General features: G+C 35.5%; 2 protein-coding genes and 1 non-coding gene across 4 annotated transcripts; 1 reads left to right on the top strand and 2 right to left on the bottom strand.

Moving 5' to 3' along the window:
• Nucleotides 1-44: 44 nt before the first annotated feature.
• Nucleotides 45-9,468, bottom strand: CMT3 (chromomethylase 3). Its single transcript, XM_086235376.1, has 21 exons — nucleotides 9,147-9,468; nucleotides 8,775-8,809; nucleotides 6,251-6,344; nucleotides 4,891-4,998; nucleotides 4,640-4,756; nucleotides 4,448-4,547; nucleotides 4,113-4,327; nucleotides 3,932-3,997; nucleotides 3,580-3,846; nucleotides 2,907-2,965; nucleotides 2,706-2,772; nucleotides 2,268-2,597; nucleotides 2,125-2,193; nucleotides 1,967-2,053; nucleotides 1,789-1,876; nucleotides 1,039-1,151; nucleotides 834-938; nucleotides 685-728; nucleotides 536-605; nucleotides 346-449; nucleotides 45-250 (listed from the first exon to the last, which is right to left on the bottom strand). Exons 1-21 carry the CDS (start codon nucleotides 9,420-9,422, stop codon nucleotides 88-90), a joined length of 2,577 nt encoding a protein of 858 aa, XP_086091502.1. The 5' UTR covers nucleotides 9,423-9,468; the 3' UTR covers nucleotides 45-87.
• A 2,131-nt stretch (nucleotides 9,469-11,599) lies between these two features.
• On the top strand, nucleotides 11,600-17,212 carry LOC147296020 (Protein kinase family protein). Of its 2 annotated transcripts, XM_086237779.1 has the most exons (17): nucleotides 11,600-12,278; nucleotides 12,864-12,992; nucleotides 13,094-13,167; nucleotides 13,324-13,393; nucleotides 13,471-13,526; nucleotides 13,763-13,834; nucleotides 13,986-14,080; nucleotides 14,175-14,241; nucleotides 14,332-14,461; nucleotides 14,552-14,770; nucleotides 14,862-15,004; nucleotides 15,105-15,279; nucleotides 15,363-15,453; nucleotides 16,153-16,310; nucleotides 16,589-16,777; nucleotides 16,916-16,999; nucleotides 17,097-17,212. In XM_086237779.1, the coding sequence occupies exons 1-16, from the start codon at nucleotides 11,913-11,915 to the stop codon at nucleotides 16,973-16,975; spliced, it is 2,094 nt and encodes a 697-aa protein (XP_086093905.1). In that variant the 5' UTR covers nucleotides 11,600-11,912; the 3' UTR covers nucleotides 16,976-16,999; nucleotides 17,097-17,212. The 2 variants fall into 2 exon arrangements, with proteins under 2 accessions (XP_086093905.1, XP_086093899.1); XM_086237773.1 differs by having other exon boundaries at nucleotides 16,916-17,212.
• Nucleotides 17,213-19,365: 2,153 nt separating this feature from the next.
• Nucleotides 19,366-19,439, bottom strand: TRNAT-AGU (transfer RNA threonine (anticodon AGU)). Its single transcript has one exon. It is a non-coding gene; the product is annotated as a tRNA-Thr (tRNA).
• Nucleotides 19,440-25,579: the final 6,140 nt, after the last annotated feature.

Here is a 25,579-nt window from a genome sequence, read left to right on the forward strand (position 1 = left end):
TGTTAATAACAATTTCAGAGTACAAGAATGGGCTCAATCAACAATATACAACAATAATTGAGTTTACAAGAAACCAATTGATAATAATTAAGCATCATCATCCGATGATGGTTGCTGCTCTAGGATGGGGAACTTGGGAGGCAACCGGAACAATGGTTCTTCGCCAGCAGAGCCTTTAAGAGCAAGGCCCAGTGCATATCCCAAAGCACGTGCAACCGGAACAGCAACAGCGTTTCCAACTTGAATATACCTGAATCAATGTCAAACACTCATAAGATTGATATAACAAGAACACAATAGTACAATTTTCTTCAATCACACAATAGTATATTTTCAAACAAGTACCTTTCTTTAACTGGGCCAACAAGCTTATAGTAATCTGGGAAGCCTTGAATCCTTGCATTCTCACGAATTGTCAGCACCCTATTTTGATTAGGATGCAAAATTGCCTGCAAAGTACAAAAGTCATAAATAACTATGTCTAAAATAATGTACATATGAAAATTTGAAGGTACAACACAATGAGGTGGTATACCTGATTATGGGGTTCGGCTCTTGTAACAACTGTAGGCACAATTTCATCCCACCACAAACGTGCGAAAGGCCTGCAATATTTTACAAAGAGAGAAATGAGGATATTTAAGATATTGTTAAAACTTGTGCAACCAAAAACACAGCACTTACTTTGATGAACTCCCCTTCACAAAAGTCATTGCATACTCCGGCACCTATCATTATAATATCATGAGATTCACATAACAAAATTGAAAGAAATATTGTAATGAAAAGAAAATTAAACCATCAAAAGATTTTTGGAAAAAAAAAAAAATTACCAAAGGTTTTCCAGATTCCAAATACACTCTTTCTACATCAGGATCCCACTCAACTTTGTTATCAGGACGGACACGAACGCCAGGTAGATCTCTGAAGTTTCCACCCTAATTCAACAAATATTGAATTCATCAACATACAAATCACATGATTTAATTAAATGACAAAACAAACATATGGCCAAGATTTAATAATAAAGAACTGAACCTTTTTCTGAGGGATTTGACAAACACGGGCATAATCATCTGCATTCAACTCTAGAGGACGATGATCATAAAGCACCGTATTTAAGGATTCAATATTTGCAGGCCCCAATAAAGCTGTATCAAGAGTTCAAGACCAACAAAGAAGTAGACAATTTAGAGTTAAAAAATCAAACACACGACACCTTCTCAGTAAAAGTTAACACATTAACCAGCAAAACTTCAACACTTTATTGCTGGGGCATGCACCTCTAAACTTCAAACATTGTAAGAATTTACTCGTTTAAAAGAAGCATATGACCATGTACCTCTATAGCAATGGCTGGGACATGCAAGGCACATTAAATTAAATGATACATCATTGAGTTTTTCCCCCTGGTTTTCTTAACTTCTATAATAATAGCATCAAAGCTCAACGATTTAATTCTTTTTTATTGCTTCAGCATCAAAGCAACATGAAATGAGAATTTTTTTTTTTTTTTCATATGGAATCAGACATGAATAATATAAACTGATTTCATTTTCATATGTACTTCCAAAACAACAGAACCCACAACTATCAAACTACTTCTTGAGACCATTTCTCTCCACAGAAGGACATAGGTGTATATATAGACGTAGCTCTAATCAACCATACATAGCTCCACAATACATTATGCAACCAAGAAAAACTAAAAGGACATACTTAAATTGCAATGAATTTAATGCTTCTGATGCCCTTCAATTATATATCAAAACTTCAAAACTATCTTACCATCTTTGCTTAGTCTGATAAGCCTCTGAAACTCTTTCCGGGGAGGGTTTACATAGGGCATCTCATCCCGGTGTTCATTATTCTCAACCTAATAAACCACGACAGATAAAATATAAGTACACAAAAAAGTTGGAGGGAAAAAAACCACACAAAAAAATATGAAATTGTAAGACTTTACGGCAGGAAGGTCAGAAAATGCATCCTCCAACAAAAGCTTTCTTTCTAATTGAACGTCATGGCCTTCATCATAAGCAACAGTGTTCGTCTGCATTTTTTACACATTGTTTTAATACAAAACCATGAACAAGTTTAAATGTAAACCAATTAAAGTCATACCTCAAATTCAGTCGGAATAACACCCCTTACAACAACATCGTGTGTAGGAAGTGGGTATTGAGGCAACCTCTGCAAAAGTCAGTCCATTAGCCCAAAAGATAAGACCAGCAAATTAATAAAAGGTAATAATTTAACCAGTATACCTCCGCAGGACGTGCCCCCCATATAAAAACACGCATACGAAATTGGGGAAGTCCATATGCACCTGCTGCCAACATACCCATCCGAGCTTGATAGTTCATAGCAACAAGACGTCCCAAGGCATACCGTCCAAGGAATCCATCAGCAAATTTTACAAGATCTACTACATTCTCCATCAGAACGTATTTCGGTTGAAGGTATTGGACTAAATCCATAAAAACAAGTAGTTGTTTGTTTTTCTCATCTTCTAAGGGATTATCTTTGTTCCTAAACCTATTGAACCCACTAATTCCTTGGCAAGGAGGCCCCCCACACACTACATCAACATCACCCTATATGAAGAGGGAAAAAAAGAAATCAATCATTGGTGACAATGATCAAAATTAAAAAACTACAAAATACTAAATAGAAGATTAAAATGGAAAATTTTAAGAACGTACAGGTAAAGGCAACATTTTGGCTGCGTAACCTTTAGAAACAAACTCGTGTATCGCTTTCCTACATTCACTGTTTGACAAAGATGCATGAGCATAATTCATTAAGGGAACAACCAAACATTAAAAAAGGTATTGATGCACATACATGCACAAAAAGCATATGGCATGGATTATAAGGCAACCGTAATTGTGATTGTGGCATACCTCAGCCCATCAATTGGCTCCCAGGTGTCTTCATCAGGCCCATAATTCTTCCAACGAATCTACACAACATACATCATACAAATGATTCGATCCCATGAGAAGCAAATCCCTTTGGAATTGATTGACAATCTATAAAATTCTGAAGCCTACTAAAAACAAAACAAAAGTAAAGATGTTAATGATTGAAAGATTACGACCAATGAAGTTTCTCATGCTTTTTGTACAATAACAGTGAACTAATAGTTTTAGATTATTTCCATTTTCCATCTTTATCAATTATTTTCTAATTTAGAAATGAACACAAACTTTAGGCATCATGTGTGAATAAATATACTTATGCAACTTAGCACATTACATCACTAGAACCAAAGGAAAATGCCACTCAAGTAGCCTGTAAACATGATGATTAATCCATAATCAATACTTATACACTAAAATTTACAAGCATCATTCATTTATAAACAACTAGGTATGGCTATAACCCATACACCAAAAGCAATTACTAAAAATGAAATCACATACACAAATCCCAAACTGGATATGCCAATCATTTGTAAAGCACAAAGGATGGATAATTTAATGAGCATGGATACAATCATAAATATACACACATTCTGTGTAATGCTAAAATTTTCCATAAATAACTTTGATTTAGAACTTTTAAAGCAGATACCTTAAAGTACAATTTCCTCTCCTTTGTATTATTCGGGTCACCATAACATATTTCCAGTATCTTATCAACTTCATATTCTTCAGAATCTCCACTAGCATTTTCATCATTGTCACTATCATCATCACCATCATCTTCAGCATCTTCTGTTCCTGAGAAATTGAATTGGGGTTGCTCTGGATCATTTGTCTTCACCAAGTCAAAATAAATGCAGAGTTTTCTCCACTCCTCAAGCAATGAGAGAAAATCTTCAGCAGATTCATTTCTAACCTGGTATGTGAATTAGACAAGAAAACATGAATGGAGAAGTAAAAGAAGCAAACCAAAAAGGGGGGGAAAAACTAAAGACACTTACTTCTGTTTCTGGATGGTTAAGCCTAAGACTTGCACATGCATGCTCATTTATATCAACAGCCCATCTCTACCAAGACATAAATAAGAAAATAGAAGATATCAACTTATAATTTCATCAAAATAAGGCACAAACAAAAAAAGGTGAAGCATTTAAAGGAATACATAAATTAAGCAAGACTTACTGTGACAAGATTTATGTTAGCCAAACTTGCACCAAGGCACAGACCAGTTGACATCGCTCCACAACCAGAGTACAAGTCAAGCAATGTTACTTCTGGTTTGCACTGCCCCCTTACAGAAAAACTTTGTGCAAGTTCTGAATTAACCTCACAAGCTCCGTTTACATCAACCTCACTTGAAATGGTTGATGAAGTATCACTTCCAGTCTGCATACTTTCTGGACATTCCAGACATAATACATCATGTAAAATTATAATTATTCAGGTGAACACTGGTGTGCTCCAATGAAGTGAAATGCTATTTCTTGATAATGAACTGAGGGGAAAAAAAATATTACCTGCTGGCAGATTGGCAAAACTTGAATAAGGCAACAAATATTTTGTGTCGCAATAGTAATTGCACCCCAAAATAACTCTACTCCTTACATCTTCATCGACCTGGCAAAAGAAAAACAAAAAAAGTGATTAATTGCTACTGAATTTATGTTAATAACAGAAAAACTGCATGAATTTGCAAACTTTCACCATACATTTAACGACAATCTAACAATATTTAGTTTTTCAAGAAGACAATCCAAAGGATTGACATCATGAATCTCTGAAAAAAATACACGCCTGGGATCAATAACAGCACGATCTTTAATAACCTACGAGTAGAAAGCAAAAATGAATATTAAAATTAACACGAAAAATGGCATGTTACTGTTCCACATAATAAAATAATTAAACAAACTATCTGGAAAAATTAGATCATATAGAGGTTCCATTTGGAATAACTTACGGTGTCTCTTGCTCTATAATACCATTGTGCGGTAAAGTTTAGTGAACCATCAATTGCCTCAAACATTTCCACAATCTTACAAATATAGTGTGGTTCTCCCTCCCCTGCCTAAACATACAAATGAATGGGGAAAAAAACATCAAATCATGAAATAGGATCATCGAACAAAAGTATAAGCAAACATTTCAGGCCCAGGAAAACATGGCTTGAAGAATAATTTCACAGAAGTATTCTTGTTACACATATAGAGTGAAAATTTTATAGAGGCAACAAAGTGTGATCATAATAGTTTGGACAAATGTTGAGTTAAGTTCACTGGAGAGCAAGCAAATGTGCGAACAGACACTTTTAGGAGATTTCCGTAAAAATTGATTTCAAAATAATTGGCATTTCAAGCATCAATGTTTCTAATTCACTCTACAGCAATACAACCTAGTACCAAAACTAACGAATTGGAAATTTGAAGGATAGAAAGGGAGGGAATATTAGTTCAAACTTTTTCAATTATAGGTCACAATTTACTCATTCAATGCATTTGTTTCTTCTAATTTATTGGTACAACTACAACCATGTTAATCTCAAATGTATTGCTTTTGGAAAAAGACCCAAATTATTAATGCTAGGATGCATAATCTCCTAAAAATATAAAAGGGGGGGGGGGGGGGGGGGAAAGTCAAGCAAGAGCTCACAATTTAAGTGTTAAAAAAAAAATAAAGGTAAAGAAAGTTAGTGTACAAAAAGAATCAAACATGAAAACGTTGGTTAATATTATGGTTAAATTATGATTTTGGTACTTGTAAGTTTCACTTTGGTTCTTGTAATTTTAATTGTTTCAATTTTGGTACTATAGTACTACTTGTTTCAAATGCTTAACATCATCAAGTTTTCAACCTAAAAAGTCCAATTTAACCTAACAAATTTAAGTTTTTTAGTGGAAAGGATATGTGAAAGGCACATGAGAGGCATGTAAATTAGACTTTTTAGGTCAAAAAAAATTGATGAAATTTAGCAATTTAACTACAATCAAAACAATTAATAAACTTAAAACCAAATTGAAACAATTGAATCTACAAGTACCAAGGCCAAACTTTGCCCAAACTACAAGTAACAAGATCATAATTTGGCCTAATAAAATTGTTATCAAATAAGTAAACAAACACAATATTTGCAACAAGCATAGAAATAGTTAAAATACTTAACTGACTAAATAATTTTTCAAACCCAAAAACTGAATGATTCATATCAAGAGATCATATTGTGGAATGAATCTTAATATATTCATTTCTTAAAATAAGAGTATTCTTGTTTTAAATATAATATATACTATAATGAAAAAAGTAAAAGAATAATACAAACTCACTTTTACATGAGCATCATCATAAAGATCATACATAATCCGTCCATCTACAAACGCCTTTGTGTAGTGGCACTGAGCTTGAATAGGATCCTCATCTCTGTTTTTCCATATGTCAAAATGTGAAACATCAGGCATATCAATTATGAAAATCAATCAAATGTTTTTCCATATGCTAGGAAAACATAAGGCATATCAAAATCAATCAAATAATAAAACAATTATCAACTAGAAAAGACTTTTGAAAAAGAAATTTACAAAACTAACTCTATACAAAAATATGAAAATGCGTTGCAATTATTTTTTATTTTAGAAGAAAAAAAATGCATTATGATTATTAAAGTATAGGAACTAGTACAATCATTATAATATGCAAATATTAAATTGAATTAACATTGCTGAGATTGTACTCATTTTGTTAGTAATTACACTTTAGTTAATAAGTTATTTTGTACAACTAATCTAGTAGTGTGATGTACAAATAACTTCATATTTGAACTTAGAGATGAATTACACTTTTAGACCATGTGAAGGTCACAACTACTATTTCATTGTGGAACATTAGAACAGAAGGTAGCTTACTCCACTCATACACATCTCTCTATCTTAGTAAGACACCATTCTTATAAGATTTAAGGCCTCATTTGAATTAAAAGATTGAATTGGATAGGTGAAATGGCTAGATTCATGTGTATCCAAGAAAGAGAATAAAGGATGTCTTCTAACTTGAAGAAAAAAAATGGATTAGTCATATTTTATGACTAATCCACCTTTTTTTCATCTTCTTTCTTCAAATTCAAATCTTTTTTCTTGAATACACATAAATCTAACTGTTTAACCTATTCAATCTAATTCTATACATTAAACATTAAATTTCACTTAAGCAAGTGTTACTTCCAAAATCTTAAGATAGATTTTAAGAAAAATACATATACACACCCACCACAACCATCAACCCACAACAATCAGCACCGGCCACTGCCACTATTGTAGACACAATCATCACCAACCACACACTACCACTGTTAGACAACCACTAGACACCAAAATATTTAACAGTTAAAAAATAAGCCAACAATATAAACCAAACTAACATATTCCCTCATATGCAACCTTATCATCTAATGCAATAAAGAAATGCGCATATACATATATATAGGCCTCTTCCATTGAGGAATCCCTTAAATAAGTTTATTTAAAAGATCCATCATAAGGCTTATTCTATATTATATTTCAATGATCCAAACCATCTATCTTTTTGGTCTCCATTGAAAGATCACCCTTGCAAAAACTTAGATAAATCGATAACTATTTGACCGTTAATTATATGGACACCATTTTAAGTGTTTATTAAAAACAATTTGTTCGTTTATTTATTTGTTCAAAGATAGATATCTTAATAGTTTCTTATTTTTCCATAGATGATTTTGGAATAAAGACCTACAAAACAAACAGCTCAAATCATTGAAAGATAATATAGAATGATCCCCATGATAGATCCCTTAAATAAAACTATTTAAGAGACCCCTCAATAGAAAGGGCCTGATATACATGTGTATGTGTATAGAGAAAGAGCGAGAGAAATAAAGAAAGAAAGAGAAACATATAGATGTAGCTCAATCCTATACCTTGAAAACCAACAAATAAATGGGGATTAAAAGTTTCAAACTCAATACCTCTTGCAAACCAATCTATTAATGTCATGTTGCACACAACCACTAGACTACCAAGCCAAACAAAGTAAGGAATGACAATTGGTGGGTTCAAACCCAATACCTCAAGTAAACAAAAGCTTTTATATCATGTTATAAAACTGTTAGACTTCAAAAACTTAAGTTATTGAAAATTGATTAAATGTTCTGTTTATTAAGGCAAACAAAAAATTACATAAAAGTGGACTTCTATCCACACCAATGCTGCAGTACAAACGAATTGACAACACAAAAACATCCAAATCTACAGCTAAAAATAGAGACTAACATTAAATTATAGCATTAATCCCCTCCAATTTGATAAAATAGTTGGAAAAAAATGACCCTAGTTTTTCAAAACCAAAATTTGACTTTGCCCCAAACAATATATATCAAGCTAACACAACCTCCAATATCTCATTCCCACCTTGCAACTAGCATACTATCACCTCCTCTATGCAATCACCACCACTATTGCCACTACCACAATCCATGTCTCCATATTTGTTTCCAATGTTGCAACAATCACCCAACACCACCACCAATATCACCATCTCTAACGTTGACACCACCACCACTTCTATCATTCATATCTTATTCGAATTTCATCATGTTTAATAAGAAACTTTACAAACTTCCAAAACTCTGTTATTTTGAAATTGACCAGCACCTTCAAACTTCCTCCTCCAAATGCATCATAAAGTAACCTTATAACACATTTATTGTGTTATTTGACCCGGGTATGTGTTATTAGTGAAGTATTTTAATACTATTTGATGCTATGAAATCTGGAAATATTTTAATCATAAATTTAAAATGTTAATCAATAAAAAACGTACTCTTTTGAGCTATTTGATCCAGGTACATTCTTCTTCTGCAAAAATAACAAAAGCAAGGTTAAAAGTATATAAAAACTTAAAACAGGAGCTTCTATGTATGAAATTATATTGACATCAGAAGATTGAGATCTAACCTAATAAAACATATTCAAATTAAAGCAAAATATAAGTCCAGTCTCCACTCTAAAAACCCTGACAGCAACAAAAAAAAAATGAAGTTTTAAAGAAAATTCATCAAAAATCAAAATCTTTCATACGTTTCCATCTTCCTAAACTCAAAATTACATTAAAATAAGCAATTTTCCATCAGTTTAAAATAAACCAAGGAAAACCTCAAAATAAAACAAAATAACCAGGGACAAAATCCTTTACCTTTCCCAGATACCGATTGGGCCATCTCCGTCGAGCCTCCTCATCTTCAACCGATGGACCAATAAACCTGGCCTCCTGATCCTCTCCATCTTCAAAGGAAAACCCGTTCGTTTTAAATTTTTCAGGAGAAGCAGTAGCTCGTTCAGTACTCTGTACGGCTTCTTCCTCTACAGCTCCCTGCTCTTCAGTTCGCTTCAGCTTCTTCTTAGATGAAGCAGAATCAGATTTGGAAGAAGAAGCTGAAGAGGCCGCGGTCGTCTTGCGCTTTCTCGGCATTATCTGTGCGACGGACAGAGACAGAGACAGAGAGTGAAACGCCGAGCAAAGGAGGACTGGAAGAGGAATAGTTCGAGAGCAAAAGTGAGCGAGAGTGATAGGGTTTTGTCAAAAAAGTGTGAATTATTTGGGTTTATATAGTGGGCCGTGCAATTTTGAAGCGAATGTGAGGCCGCGTGAGTTTTGGGCGGGAAGCGGAAATTTTAGGAAAGCAAATTTGAATTTTGCGTGTGTCACGTCAAACTTTTTCTGAACGTTGGGACTTCTAGGGGTGTTTGGTTGCGCGTGGATGTTTCGGCGTGTTTGGCTATTGCATTTGGTTTTACTTCTTCTTTTTAAGTTTTTCTTTATCTTATATATTATTTTAACTGTGTGGGGCCTGTGGGCATATGATGTGTCACACGATCATACTTTGTTTTATTTGATTAAATGTCAAAACAAGTGAAAACTTGCTTCCTCTTGTGGATTGTTAGCCCATCACAAATCAATTTTGGCTCATTTCCACCAAGTAACGTATTACTTTCATACATCATTTTCACATAATACAAAATTTAAAATCAAATATATTTATATATCTAAGATAAAGAGTTATATTATAATAATAACAAAAATAAAAATAAGGGCGTAAATGAAAAAGGTAACTAACAATCCAACAAGAAAAATTACTCGTTTAATGATTGTTCAATCAATCACTATTGCATCTTATTGGCTTTTATCCAATTTGTGCCAAGAAACAATCTACTATTGAGAGTTGAGTCGTAACATTGTACAATTATTAATTAGATACACTTTGTGATTAGTACATGAATTCATGGTATTAATAAGTAGATACATTATGAACATACATTTATTAATAATAATTGTTAATGCTTTATGAACTTTTAGGTATTTAGTGGAATCATCCTATAAATAAGTCATAATATAGTGTATCATATTAAGATTTTCAATTCATATTTGGGCATGTTTGGGAGTGCTTATGTATAAAACTTTTTTATTTAGTAATGCTTTCAATAGAAGCGCTTTAACTATAAAAACATAAATTTTTTTGAAAAAATTTCAAGTATTGCTTGTGAATATACTTGGAATCGGAAACGTTTTTGGAGGGAGCACTTCCAAGTGCTTTTAATTTTTTTTGTCAAACACAAACAAAAACGCTTATGATTATTTGAAAACGCTTTTAAGGCTTCTAAAAACATTGTCAAACAAGCCTTTAATCATTTAAGTAGCTTTCGCTACATTATAAATAGTAGTTAAAGTAAGTTTATTTTGCAAACTTACCAAAGTACCTTCATTGCTTCACATCTTTCTTGAACAATATATCCTTTAATTTGGTGTGACAACCTCAATGCTATAGCAAAACACATTGGGATAAATAAAGCCATAACAAATAACCTTGCTTCTAAGATCAACTGGCTAATATTTTTAGATGAAGTCTTTCTTATATTTGATTTAATGCTTTGTGTTAGCTTATACAACAATAAATTATCATTGAGTATGGTCACATTTATTAACATAGAATGGGAGAGAAAAGGAATGAGAGTGAGAAATAATGGGTGAGGGAAGGAATTGGGGTGAAGAGGAATCCTTCCTATTAAGTTGTTTATTAACAATCTTGAATAATAATAAAAATGAAGTTGATTCTCACTCATGTGTTTACTAATGATTATGAATCAAAATAAAAACTTAATAGATATTTTCTTATTAAAAATCATCCTATTAAAGAGTTTGTGTGTTGTTGAAAAAAAAAATGATTTTCTTATTAGATATTTTGAAATTAATAAAACAATTAAGGGTATTTTTGATATAAATTAATGACTATGAAACTGGGAGTCATGTCCCGCAAGGAATGAGATTGGGAAAGTAATTTCTCATTTTGGAGTGGGCTCACTTACTTTTTTAATTTTTCAATACAAATAAATACAAGATTAAAGTGAAATGATAATGAGATTGCTAAGAATCATTAGGCCAGTTTCAGCCGGATACAATCTTAAATCCAACCCTTTTTTTTTGCCAGGCCGACTAAATCCAACTCAAATATAGCCCAAACCGAATAACTTTGGGCCGGTGGCCCAATATTCTCTCTTGATGGTAGATTTGTGATTAATCTCGACTTCACCAAATTGACGAACGTCGGCATGCCCCACCATATGGTCCACGTCCCAAACCCTCCTTTCTCATTTGGTTGTCTCTGTTTTCCCGCATCATCTAACAGTTGGACTCGGCGCCTCTCTCTCGCTCTCTCTATCTCTCCCTCTTCCTCCCTCTCTACCAAACCCTAACCCCCAAATTTCAACCTCTACGAACAAACCCTAATTCCCTTCAATTGAACCCCAATCCGACCCAACTGGCCTCCGATTTCATCTGATTTCACTCTTCCTCGACCCATTCCTTCAAATTTCAGCCATGCCCAAGACTCCCAAAGCTTCGCTGGATTAATATAATGATCGAATCGCTGAAGCACCGTACAAATTCATTTTATGGGTTTGAGCAATGCCGGAGCTTCGAAAAGGAGTCCGCCGCGCTAGGGTAGGTCACAGGCCATCGGACCCACCGCCGCCGTTGCGAAGGACCCGCGCCACGGTCGCCCGAGAAGCTGCTGAGGCCGTGGTGAGGCCAAGGACGAGGTTGGCAGTTAGAAGATTGAAAGAGGAGGAGCAGCAGGACCAGGAGCCGGAGCAGGAAGACCGTGTGATTGTGATTTCGGAGAAAGACTCCGATTCAGAGGGTAAAAAGGGAAAACAAAAAGTCGAGGAGGAAGAAAAGAAAGTTGTGATGGCGGATGATAGTGGAGGCTTGAGTGCTAATAAGGCTGCTGGCCAAGAAGAAGAGGGCAGTACGGCGCCTTTTCCTGAAAAGGTATGTGTTCTTGATGTGTTAGTTTGTGTGTTTTTTTAGTTGGGTTGGTGTTGCTGCTGATGTAATGTGTTTTTCTCCTTCTTGTTCATTGATTGTTCAATTTATTGGTAATGGGTTATTTTTTCTAAGACTTGGATATGTTTGAAGCTTTTATTGTGTTTTGTTTAATGTTCTTATGAGAATTAGGTCATAATCAGTTAGTTTCCTTCTTGAGATTGAGTAAAGTGGGCGTCTTTAATTTTATATGTGTATTTCTGTACGTATACATGGATACATGTTTCTCTGTTTGGGTGCATGCATGTCCGCGCTGGTATATTCCTAATTTACTATTTTGTTCTTTCAATTTCTTCCAATTAAGCAGGCCAGTGTCATAATTAGAAAGATGGTTATCTATTATCCTTTTTAGCAATTATAAAGAATCCACGGGTTGGTGTTACTTAATGACGGTGGTCATTCTTTGGTAACTTAATGATGGTTTTGGTTGTAAAATTTAAGTTATCATAATAAAAAGAAAGAGATTTTGTTTCAAATTTTTCTATTGTTTAATTAACGGTAATAGATGTTCTGGAAAATGTTCACTTTCAGGTTCAAGTAGGAGGGTCACCACTCTATAAGGTAGAGAGGAAACTGGGAAAAGGTGGCTTTGGTCAGGTGTTTGTTGGTCGTCGCGTTACTGGGGGAGTTGATCGTACAAGTGGTCCTGGTGCAATTGAGGTAAGTTTTCTAAGGATTGATTAGTATTTTCTACGGATTGATTAGTTTTCTCTTTCACGAACTGTCCTTGTGGATTTCTTTCTGATTTTTGTATTTATCAGGTAGCACTGAAATTTGAGCACAGAAACAGCAAAGGCTGTAGTTATGGTCCCCCATACGAGTGGCAAGTTTACAAGTGGGTATTTTTCTCTGTCTTACATTTTTAGTTTTTCCCTTGTTTTTTCCCTAGAGTGACGTGGTCAGGTTAATTTATATATATATATATATATGCATAAATATGCATACACTTCAACAATTATTTATAGATTGATTATTTCTTATTGTTGAACAGCACTCTTGGCGGAAGTCATGGAGTGCCTAAAGTACACTATAAAGGAAAGCAGGGAGACTATTATGTAATGGTATGATCAACTACCCTATCTCCTCTATCATTCCATTTTGAATTACTGGTATAAGTTTTTTATTTCTATATTTTCAGGTTATGGACATGCTAGGACCTAGTTTATGGGATGTATGGAATTCTTCAGGGCAAGCGTGAGTATCTAAAATTATTACCTTGCCCATCCAAACCTTCTTATTCATTATTATTTCTCCATTCAATGTTATCTTGAGATCTGAAACTTGAATATGCCATTGAGGATTGAGGTGAAAAACCAGTTTTAAATGTTTGGGGCTTATTCTGTGAGGTTTGCATGTTTTTATATCTTTGACTTCAGCTTTGTGGAAACATTGTTACTTCAATTTTTCTGGTTATGTTTGAATGAATCCAGGATGTCTGCAGAAATGGTAGCTTGTATAGCTGTCGAGTCTTTATCAATTCTAGAGAAGATGCACTCTAAAGGGTATGTGAACATTATCCATTTTCTGGTGTTGGTTGTCCCAATCTTTTTGCATATAATGGATACTATATTTTCTTTAATTTTCTTGTTTTTTTTTTTATATTTTTTATTTTAGATTTCGAACTTAATTTCACATATCATGTGTTTAATTTAGCTATGTGCATGGAGATGTAAAGCCAGAAAACTTTTTACTTGGTCAACCATCTACGGCTCAGGAGAAGAAGTTGTTTCTTGTGGACCTTGGACTAGGCAAGTATAGTTCATTTTATACTTACGGTGTCTCTCCAGTCATTTCCACTAGTTCAATTTCTTATGTCTTCTTTATCATCACTTGATTTTGCAGCAACGAAGTGGAAAGACAACTCTAGTGGGATGCATGTTGAATATGATCAACGTCCTGATATGTTTAGGTGAACTAATATCTGCATTTTTTTGGGTTTTGGTTTGCAATGCAGTTCTGTTATCTTTAACCATAAAACCTTTTTTTGTTTCACCTACAGAGGAACTGTACGATATGCTAGTGTTCATGCTCACCTGGGAAGAACTGCTAGTAGAAGAGATGATCTTGAATCTCTTGCTTATACACTTATTTTTCTCCACCGAGGCAGGTTACCATGGCAGGGCTATCAGGTATACAATATATCAAAATTTAGAGTCTGTTTTACTCTCTTTAATTGGGTTTTATACAAGTTATCTGAACTATACTTGATCCTGTTTCAGGGTGATAACAAGTCATTCCTTGTTTGCAAAAAGAAGATGGCAACGTCTCCTGAAATGCTGTGTTGCTTCTGCCCCCCACCTCTAAGGCAATTTCTTGAGGTTGTTGTGAACATGAAATTTGATGAAGAGCCTAACTATTCGAAGCTAATATCTCTGTTTGAGGGTTTGATAGGATCAAATCCTGCTGCAAGGCCACTAAAAATTGATGGTGCTCAGAAGGTAATTTTGGTGACATTGTAACGTAATATAGAATCTGCTTTCGGTATGTTCATTGGACCTCCTAATCTTATTTTTTTCCGATCATTTTTAGATTATTAGCCAGGTTGGTCAGAAACGTGGTAGATTGAATATTGAGGAAGAAGATGATGGGCAGCCAAGGAAGAAGGTTCGGCTAGGAGTACCTGCTACACAATGGATTTCAATTTACAATGCTCGGATGCCAATGAAACAGAGGTAGAAATTCATCTTGCAACATTGTACCTTTTTGATAAGAAAATTAATAAGGAAAAAAAAAGATTTGGAACAAGTCCTTACGGCTTGTTTTTATTTTTAGGTATCATTACAATGTCGCTGATGCAAGGCTGGCACAACATGTGGAGAGAGGGATTGCAGATGGTCTGCTTATAAGTTGTGTGTCATCTTGTTCTAATCTCTGGGCACTTATCATGGATGCTGGAACTGGTTTTACAAACCAAGTTTATGAGCTTTCACCCTTCTTCTTGCACAAGGTGGATTTCTGTACCTGTCTTTATTCATATAAGATATTTGACTCCTGAAACAATTGACAGACTTGTTCCTCCAAAATACATAGGAATGGATCATGGAACAATGGGAGAAGAACTATTACATTAGTTCTATTGCTGGTGCTAATAATGGAAGTTCCCTTGTGGTGATGTCCAAAGGTATGTTTGCTTTAGTGATTAGTTTGTGGCATTGATATATGACTCATTGTGTTAATGAGTAAAGTTGCATGACCTGTATGTACCTGTTTATTGTCATACAAGATTTCATTTTCATAGCAATAAGGTCTGCTTTAGCACAATGTTCCAAGTTGTCGTCTTATATATGATTGATGTTAATTGTCATTCTCTCTCTCTCTCTCTCTCTCTCTCTCTCGCCACATGCACACACACACACACTAAGTGGCTTAGTGAATCAGTCTAGCGGGTTTTCTTTAATGCTATGCTGTGACTTTAATCTACACTTGGTACTTCTGTAGTTGTTGTCTGAGGTCTAGGATTTTCCTGTTCCTGACATTCCTGGTAAGCTCTGATGAATGGGTGACATGCATAATGTTCTTATTATGAACATAAATACTTGTTCTCTTTTTCCTCTATCTCTTCCACATGGGAAGTTGTCTGTGTTGTGCATTTATGTTAGTTTTGATCAAATGTTGCCTTCTGTTATAATTGATACGGATTGTATGTTTTGGCTTCATGAAGGTGATCTTACCTGCCATCGTGTAAATGGAGTAACCTAGTGAACTTTTGTTAAAATTGATTTGGATATTTGTAGATAGTATGAGTACTTACAAATTTGCATATCCAGATCTGTTCAATTTATTGTAGCCACTAAATTATGCAACGGTGACTCTATTACAGGAACTCAGTATACTCAACAGTCTTACAAAGTAAGTGATTCATTCCCCTTCAAGTGGATTAATAAGAAGTGGAGAGAAGGATTTCATGTGACCTCAATGGCAACTGCTGGGAGCCGGTGGGGCGTTGTCATGTCTCGCAATGCTGGCTTCAGTGATCAGGTGAGTTGTACCCCAACTTTTGATCAACATCTGCCGTTCTCTTGGTAGGAATGTTAGTGTTCATTTGATTTTTCCATGCCAGCATGTCGCAAAATAATAGCCAGTTAACCAGACTGAGAGTTTTATCATGTTCAATTGATAGTGATACTATTATGCCAGGTTGAATTTAACTGGAAACGGATTTAGACCATTTGTGAATTTAACCATTGGATCATGATGTCTCTCCTCTGGTTTTTGAGTTGGTGTCCTCTCTCTCACTTGTCTTTGGCGTTTCATAGGTTGTGGAGCTTGATTTTCTCTATCCAAGTGAAGGCATCCACAGACGTTGGGACAATGGTTTCAGGATAACATCAACAGCTGCAACTTGGGATCAAGCAGCTCTTATCTTGAGTGTTCCCAAGCGCAAACCTGGTGATGAAACTCAGGAGACTTTACGTACATCTCAATTTCCTAGCACACATGTTAAGGTATATATGAATCATTTATGTAATACAATTTTTTCTTAAAGTGAATGACTTTGATACTGATTTAACATTTTTAGACATAATATTATTGATAATAAATTATTGATCTCCTCACCCCAAAATTCTGGTCTTTGTGTACAGGAAAAATGGGCAAAGAATCTGTATCTTGCTTGTTTGTGTTATGGGCGCACTGTATCTTGACTCCTGTGTAATTGCATGCAATTTGTAAGTCAAAAAGTGATAGACCTTGTTTTTGTTTTTTTTGTTTTGTTTTGGTTTCTCCCTCCTTGGGTCATGTTATTTGTATGAAAATTTGTTGTAGGAGAGGAGGTAGCTGCAGCAGCACAGATTCTGTTGTACGATAAATGTTTTATGAAGCCGTATAGTTGGCTTCTATTTGTGATCTTGCTAGTAATTTAAAGTTAATTATGCAGTGCCTTTTTCGTTTGTTTTTCTTTGCTCATGTACAATGCGACATTTGCCCTCGTAATGCCCATGTAATGCCCATCTAATTGTTACAGATGCAAGGCACACGTGTTCTCACCGTCACCTTGTTCCTCGTCTAGAGGTTTTAAATCACAACTCTTGGTCGAAATTGGTCAAATTCACAGAATGCAGACAGTGGACACTCCACCATCTTTCCAACTTGGACACGCACAATAGGGTTGTTTGGACTTGCCCTCTTACCCTTCCTGTTATTTCTCCCAAGTCCACTCATGCGTGACAGTCTGCTTGACACCACTTGCCATCCGACTCCATCGAATTGTTATATGAAAAATTACAAATCCGATGACCTCTATTTTAATTTCTAAAGTTTATGCAAGTGCAATGCCTAAGCCGTTCAGCATTTTTAGTAATCATGAGCGTCCATGCTCACTGGTTTCCCCTCTTCAGGACTTCAGGGTGTCAGTTGTGGAAATTAGTTGGGGTGATGTTTTATGATGGGTCTGACCTCTCGCCCAAGTACCGTACTAGTGTTAACAATTTATTTCATTGTTTTTTATGTTATTAAAAATGCTACTTATCCCGACACCGTAGATTTGTGAAGATATACCAGCCATCCTTATGTCTCCGTAAGTTCGTCACATTCTCTCCTTTGCAAAGGGTTCTTTCCACTGCTTTCACTTTGTTGGTGAATATAAGAGCACAAAGGTCAAAACCAACTCAGATAAGAAGATGTAGTTCTAAGAAGGGGTGATCCTAAGCATCTTATCCTCAAATAATGTAATGAAGATCAGATTCCCCTTCATCAAGATTGAGTCCCCCAATTTGGGAAATTTGTCAACCTATTGATTTCTGTAACTAAATAATTTTTACAGAAACTAACACTAAGAAGGGAAATATAATCTTCAATGTGCATTAATAGTGTAAGGAATACCCAAAAAACACAAGGAACAAATCAACACTCACCATACTCTGTGTTGGAGGAAAGCATGAAATGTCAGATATAGCTATTCTGCATCTTTCACCAAATAGATATAGCTATTCTGCATCACCTACATTTGACGAATAAGTAAGAAACTAGAAAGCAAACAAGGAGTAATATATTCACGTCATGACAAAAAAGATTTGGTGAGATTAACTGGCAAAGGAACAAATCTCAGCCCTGATGCCACAAATGGTGTTTCATAATGCTCCTCAATTATTATCCTTCAGTAAACTTGTGCAACTCGTCTCACTTCCTGGCCTTCCTCAAGTTTTTTCTGAACCAAGTAAAGAAACTTCACTGCAGTTTGGACACATAAAAATTGAATGATAGAATGTCAGGTACAAAACCTTGGGTTGCTTTACCTGAAAACTTTTATCAGCAGTCACACCCACAATTCACATTTTAAGTACATCAACTTCATTTTGTTTGCAAGACATAAAACTATGTTGATCAAGCTCAAATGCTAAGTCAGTGCATTCATGTGAGCAGACTTAGACTCGTGTTGCCATGAATGATCGTGGTTCTTTTGGCCGGACATCTGAAAGAATGGTGGAAAGCATCTGGTTCAACTAATAAGGGTATAAAAGTAAGGGAATTCAAGCAACCAAGACTTTAAGTGAAATGCAAGCACACATTGCACTTTATTGTTTCACAACAATTGTAAACAGTAAACACAAAGATGCATGCATGTAGTCCTAGTTGGAGGGAAGTAGGGGAAAGGATTCAGTGAGGAACATGATTCCATGTATGATGTAGACTTCACACGAACATGATTCCATCTGTGAGGTTTTACCACAGGAACTAGCTGCAAGATATAACCTTCTAAGAGCACATGTTGGAGACATACATCAATGATGCCCTACCACTCAACATTTCCTCAGTGAGATCCATCAGGTCAGTCTGCCTAAGCCATATAGAGATCACAGGTAGTGAACTGAGGATTATGAGTCATTTCACCTTCATTTTGATTAAATGAAAGAAAAACAATATAAGGAATGCTTGGGCCTGTTGGCCCCCAGTTAACCAAAAAAAAAAAAAAACAATATAAGGAATAGGTGTATGAATGCTGGAAGGGACATACTGACAATGCAATGGTGGTATCATACTATCATGTAACTCTGAACTGTACACAGAATGAGGGACTCATGAAGTAGTTATGATTTGCTCTCGTTGAGAATCGAACTCAAGACCTCCCGCTTACTAAACGGGTGCTCTAACCAACTGAGCTACAAGAGCATATTGTATGATGGGTGTGCCTAAGATAAGGAGAAATGGAAAAACACAAATCATCCGTGAAACCAATAAATGGATAGAGAGAGAGAGAGAGAGAGAGAGAGAGCAAATCAAAACTACCTCATTCTGCTTACAGCTCAGTGTTAAACTATACCAGCATTGCATTGTCCGTATGGTTGCTTGCAACTTTGATACACCTATTCCTTATATGGATACATCATTGCATGGATGCTTGCAGTCACTGTACAATTACACTGCTTCAAATTCGTGATAATGTTCATGAGGTACTTTGCTTTATTGGATATGTTTCTTTCCTCCATGATACAAATGGCTTGGCAATTGTGAACCAGAGGTAAGGATGCTTATCTATTGGTTTTCCAGGCTCGTGAGTTCTTTTCTGGTATATTCTAACTTTTCTTTTTTGGTTTAATTTTTCTGATCTTCCTTTTATATTCTTAGAACAGGATATTTGGCAATTATATGCTTTTTGTAATCAACTGCATGATTTTATTTTTTTTCTTTTTGTTCTCATAATTCACTTGACATCTCATCTTACCAGAATGCTGTATAAATTCTTTGTTATTTAAAATTTTTTAATAGGAAACAAGAAACTTGTATTAAAAAGAAAACAGAATACAACCAAAAGTACGTGGACCATCAGTCCAGAAGAGAGAAAACCCTCAACCTACATAATCATGGACGACGAAACTAGAAACCATGGAAAAACAGCCTGCAGCCACAAGGAGGTTGCGGTTGTGATTAACAATCATGGGGGTACAAGTCTCCTTTCGATAGCTGACAGAATCAAACCAAGAATACGAATTCAATATTTCTACACCTCTCACAATGTTAAAAGAAAGAGAAGGTAATGACTTGTGTTACTTTCCATTCTGGCAATGATGTTGAATACACTTATACACGTTTCAATCAATAGTGGGATTTTGATCCGTTAGATTTTAGTCTATGTTCATGAGTTGGGGTTTGATCCAAATTCCCTATTTTTTTTTAATTTTTTTTTGTTTTTTTGTTTTTATTTTTAATAGAATATTCTCTATTAAATTAATTAATCCAATTTTTCTTTTTGTCGATTATCCACAGTTTAGTTTCGTGAAGGCTGTGAAGCTTCTAAATGAACCTGAGAATTAGTTAGTGCACCCAACATCCAAAGAAAAAGCCTGCATCTGAAAGTGTGGTCCAAATCGAATTTTAAAATGGATAAAGTGAGTACAACCCAGTCTAGTAAGAAGATGCAACCCAATGAGTGGGCCAAGGAATTGTGAAGCCCAAAGGCGAAAAGCCCAGTGTACAAATAACGCTAAAGGTAACTGACATTAGGAGTCGGTGCGTAAAATCACTCACCGCCTTAATCTCGGATATAAATTAAATCTGGCTATAACGGTCACCTCCGTTCACTATTCATTAACTTACACAGTTACACACACAGTCACAAGCACAAAGACTAAGGCAGCGTAAAAATAACGCTAAGGCTAACCAACCTAGGAAGCGTAAAAAACAAGCACCGCCTCAGTCTAGGTTATAAATTAAAACGGTCACCTCCATTCACTATTCATTCACTAATTTGACACACACCCACACAGTCCCAAAGTTTTCAGTCTCAAGGAGTACCTCGATCATTCATCACTCTCTCTCTCTCTCTCGAAGAGAAGAGAACCTTCTTTCTCCTCCTAATGCCTTCACTCCTTCCTCGATCAAACTCCTCCTCCCTAGAAACCCTAATTCCGTACGAGGTGGTTATTCTCCTTAATTCTCTTTCTTTACTGTTTTGTTTAATGGAATTTTAATTGTCTGTCTGATTGTTCCTTTTTTCTTTTTTGAGGTTGTTTGTTCGATCGAGGAGTGAGAGTCGACTTGATCTAAGAAATTGATCATGTATCTGGTGATGGAGACGAGAACTGCATTATGACATGACTCATGGGGGGTTAAAGGTAAATAGGTAATGGAATTCCCTACAGATTCCAGAGTCCAGATGTAGTAATTTTAAATTGAATAATTAATTTATCTCCTATGCAAATCTTGAAGACTTTTCTTTTATGATGATTTACATGTAACATGGTGGTAGGAAGTCGGAGGGTCCAATCCAAGTCATGCTGGTGCAAGGTATCAAATTGTTGTTAATTTATGTATTTCCTTTTCCCTTCTGCTCCATATTCATTATCTTCTCTCAATTGGAGTTGGAGGTCAGCATAAGGACTATAAACCGCTCATTATGTGGTGTCGGTGTTGCCCAATTAACTAATCCTTTAGTTACTGTAAGTATTCATCAACTCTAGTTTCTTGTGTCTTTTTCATGTGATCAATGAAAATTAGATATATCAATGTAGTTTGCCAACCTCTTCAGCAATGTAATCTTTCTGAATATTCCTCTGCTCTTGTGTTGTGATCAAATTTTGATTAAATATTGACCTTGATATTGCCCACGAATCAAATTGATGTCCAAGTGATAACTGATCTGATTGTGAGCTGGAGAACTCATCTGAAATTCCCAGAGGAAGCAAAGTTCTCTGCTGAGGCTAAGGATCTCGTTTGTAAGCTCCTCTGCAATGTGGGCAGAGGCTTGGTACCAAGGGAGCTAATGAAATAAAAGTTCAGTATGCTTGATGCATGAACTCTCTCTCTCTCTCTCTCTCTATCTATCTATCTATCTACTTATTGCTTTCATGGATGATTTATGTTTTTTTAAGAAAAAAGTTTTGTCTCTCCTTATCTTAGGCGTACCCATCATACAATATGCTCTCGTAGCTCAGTTGGTTAGAGCACCCGTTTAGTAAGCGGGAGGTCTTGAGTTCGACTCTCAACGAGAGCCAATCAAAACTACCTCTTTCTGTGTTAAACTATACCAGCATTGCATTGTCCGTATGTCTCTCCAACATTGATGCACCTATTCCTTATATTGTTTTGCATTTAATCAAATGAAGGTGAAATGATTCCTTACATTGATGCACCTATTCCTCAGTTCGTTACCTGTGATTTCTGTATGGCTTATGCAGACTACTATGACTTGATGGAGCTCACTGAGGAAATCTTGAGTGGTAAGATCATTGATGCATGGCTCGAGCATGTTTCCGTGTCCCTGAAACTACTTGGATTTGTTTGCTGATATATTAAATTTAAAATAGGGATGGTCAAGAAACTTACAGGTGGATATAAATCAAGTACCATTCAAACGGGCTTGATAAGAATCCAGTTGATAATGATTTAATTCCTCCCCCCTTTAGCTCTGTAAACTATATTCATTGCTTATGCATGCCACAACTTAAACATATGTAAAATAACTTATCTGGTAGTTTTAAATGGTATTCTTGCAGAAGGAACAACATGGTTGGGGAATTGCAAATCTCAACACAAGTCCAGAGGACCTCTCCAGTGAGGTAGCTACCAAATATCTTATGGAGGGATGCAATAAGTTTGATATCAAATGTTCCCCTCCTGAAACAACCGCTTCTTTGTTTGACTAGGTAAATCATTTTCTATATCCTCTTTCTCAAACTTCTTTTAAATCAAGTTTGTGAGTCAGGATACCATTGCTCTGTCCCCTTTGAGGTGGAGTATTTTGAAGAGCTAATGGTGTTGTTAGAGAGACCTAGGCATATTAGATTAAAAAGTGATGCCCTGTCTGAAGATGACAATTAAAATATACATATTTGGTGAGATAAGTTTGCCATTGTATATAGCTGTTGGCTATTAAATCATTGATCAATGAAGTTTTAACTGAAAGAGAAGTGATGACTCGTGTTATTTTCCATTATGGAAACTATGTTGAATACACTCATAGAAGTTTCACCAGTGGGAATTAGTAATCTCACAAAAATAAAATAAAGGTGAGAATTCCAGTCACATTGCTCTGAGATTATCCATCCCCATTAGTTGCTAGTGGCTGGCAGCGAATGGCATTGTAATGTGGTAATGCAATATCATGTTTACCTTTAGGGAAGAAAGATTACTTTGTAATGCAGTATAATGCTCTACTTCTTTTTTATGCAGTGGATTCAGAAGTATTTGACGATTTTGTGATGGGTAGGTCTGGGGATTAGCCAGTTAAAAGGAGCTATGCAAAGCTATTAGTGCTGGCAAATTTTGAATTCAGATGATGAATTATTATGCTTGTGAACTTCTTCCACTGTTGCCTCATTCATCTTCTGAAAGACATTTGTAAATGTCATTATTTGTGCAGGGAACTCAGGTGGGTCATTGATTGATTGATATGGGCGTGTTATTGGAGTTAACACTGCAACTTTCACATGCAAATATAAAGCAACTTTGCAGCACAAACTTTGAAGAGATAGAATTGATTTACTGAATGGTTTCGAATGCGTAATTATATAGTCCGTCTTTATTTTTCAGGGCCGAGTATCATCTGGTATTAACTTTGCAATACCTTATTGTATATATAACTCCTTACAGAGACAGGTTTGGATCACTTTATCCATTGTGTATGTAAACGGATTTCTCTTTATCTTATTCATTTTACAGACTATTTATTTTTTGTTGTAAAACATACCATACTAATTGGAAAAGCATTAAGACAACCTCACTTGAGTAGTTACGTATTCACTTGCAAGCCCCTCTGCAATGTTGAGCAGAGGTTGGTGCCGAAGGAACTCATAAATAAAAGTTAGTGACGCAAGAACTCTCTCTCTCTCTCTCTCTCCCCAGGGTGGTACCAAAGGAAGTCATAAATAGCTGATTTACTTGCATAAAGTATTTAATTGGGGCAATTTCCCACTGTAAACTCACCTGCCTCTGAAAGTGATAAAATCTAGCTAAGAACTTCATTTATTCATCATGTATGGATGCTTGCAGTCATTGCCATTTGATGTTTCTTTCTTTTTCCTATTCTCCTAATCTGTACGAATTTACACCGCTTTGAATTCTGGATAATGTTCAGGTACTTTGCTTTATTGGAGATGTTTCTTTCCTCCATGATACAAATGGCTTGGCAATTGTGAACCAGAGGTAGGACGCTTATCTATTGGTTTTCCAGGCTTGTGAGTACTTCTCTGGTATATTCCCTCTTCTTTTTCACCTTTCTTTTTCTCTTTTTGTTGTCTTATAATTCACCTGACATCTCATCTTACCAGAATGCAGTATAAATTCTTTTTTACTTTATTGATTTTACAAATTTACCACGTAGGGAATGAGGTTACGGAAACCAATGATGGTACTTGTGTATTACAATCATGGTGGTGCAATATTCATTCTCCTTTCGATGGCGGACAGAATCAAACAAAGAATAACAAGTCAATATTTCTACACACAATTTTAAAATCCAAGAGTTTTGTGTGGTACATGGGTAAAATTCTTTGTACATAATGACATAAATAAACTATTTTTTTTGCTGTACATGTGATTCATGTACTCGACTACCATACATCTGTATGTGAGAGATAATGTTAAAGGAAAAGAGCCAGAAGATGTTTCTTCTTGTTATAATTATACTAAAGGGTTGAGTAGTGATCAGTGCTTACATTTGTCATCTTCATCGTTGACTGACTGTCATCTATATGCAAACCAATTGTTTTTTAGACGTAAAAAATTACTAATTTTGCAGTGTGATGCATCTTCACGTGAAGACAAAGTTGGAGCTTGATGTTGTTCACATCTCAACATGAACCGGTGGGTTGTGTCGTTGAAGTTGAGAGATGCATAGATACCAATGCCAGCTTTCACGGGTTGGTGGTTACACTACCTTGTTGAAAGATCATTTATATCAGCTTATCAACTGAATGCACATATTGTTCCTCACTTTTCAGTACTCATCAAACAAATATTGTTCTCATCTCAGTACTTCACAAGTCTCGCATGCTAAGCAGCAGATCATGTGTTAAGCCTCTCCAGCTCTCCTCAAGGCTATCTGTTTGAAACTTTACGTCAGATGGCTCTTTACTTTGCAGAGTCAAGAGAATGGAGTATTCACGATTTAGATTAACTTCTTTGTCAATAGCATATTTTAAATATTCCCTATAAAGGAATTGATGTTTTTCTATTTTCTCTGTGACAGAATACCACTCTGTGCTCCTCGTTCTATGATTTCTGTTGATGACAATGCCACCAGCTTTTACAGAGAAGGGTTAACTTTGTTTCTCAAAAATGGAAGCGTTGGGTTTGGCGAGGTTTGGTTTGGT

Source organism: Dryas octopetala, chromosome 1 (genome assembly GCF_963921425.1).
Source record: "Dryas octopetala chromosome 1, drDryOcto1.1, whole genome shotgun sequence".
NCBI lineage: Eukaryota > Viridiplantae > Streptophyta > Magnoliopsida > Rosales > Rosaceae > Dryas > Dryas octopetala.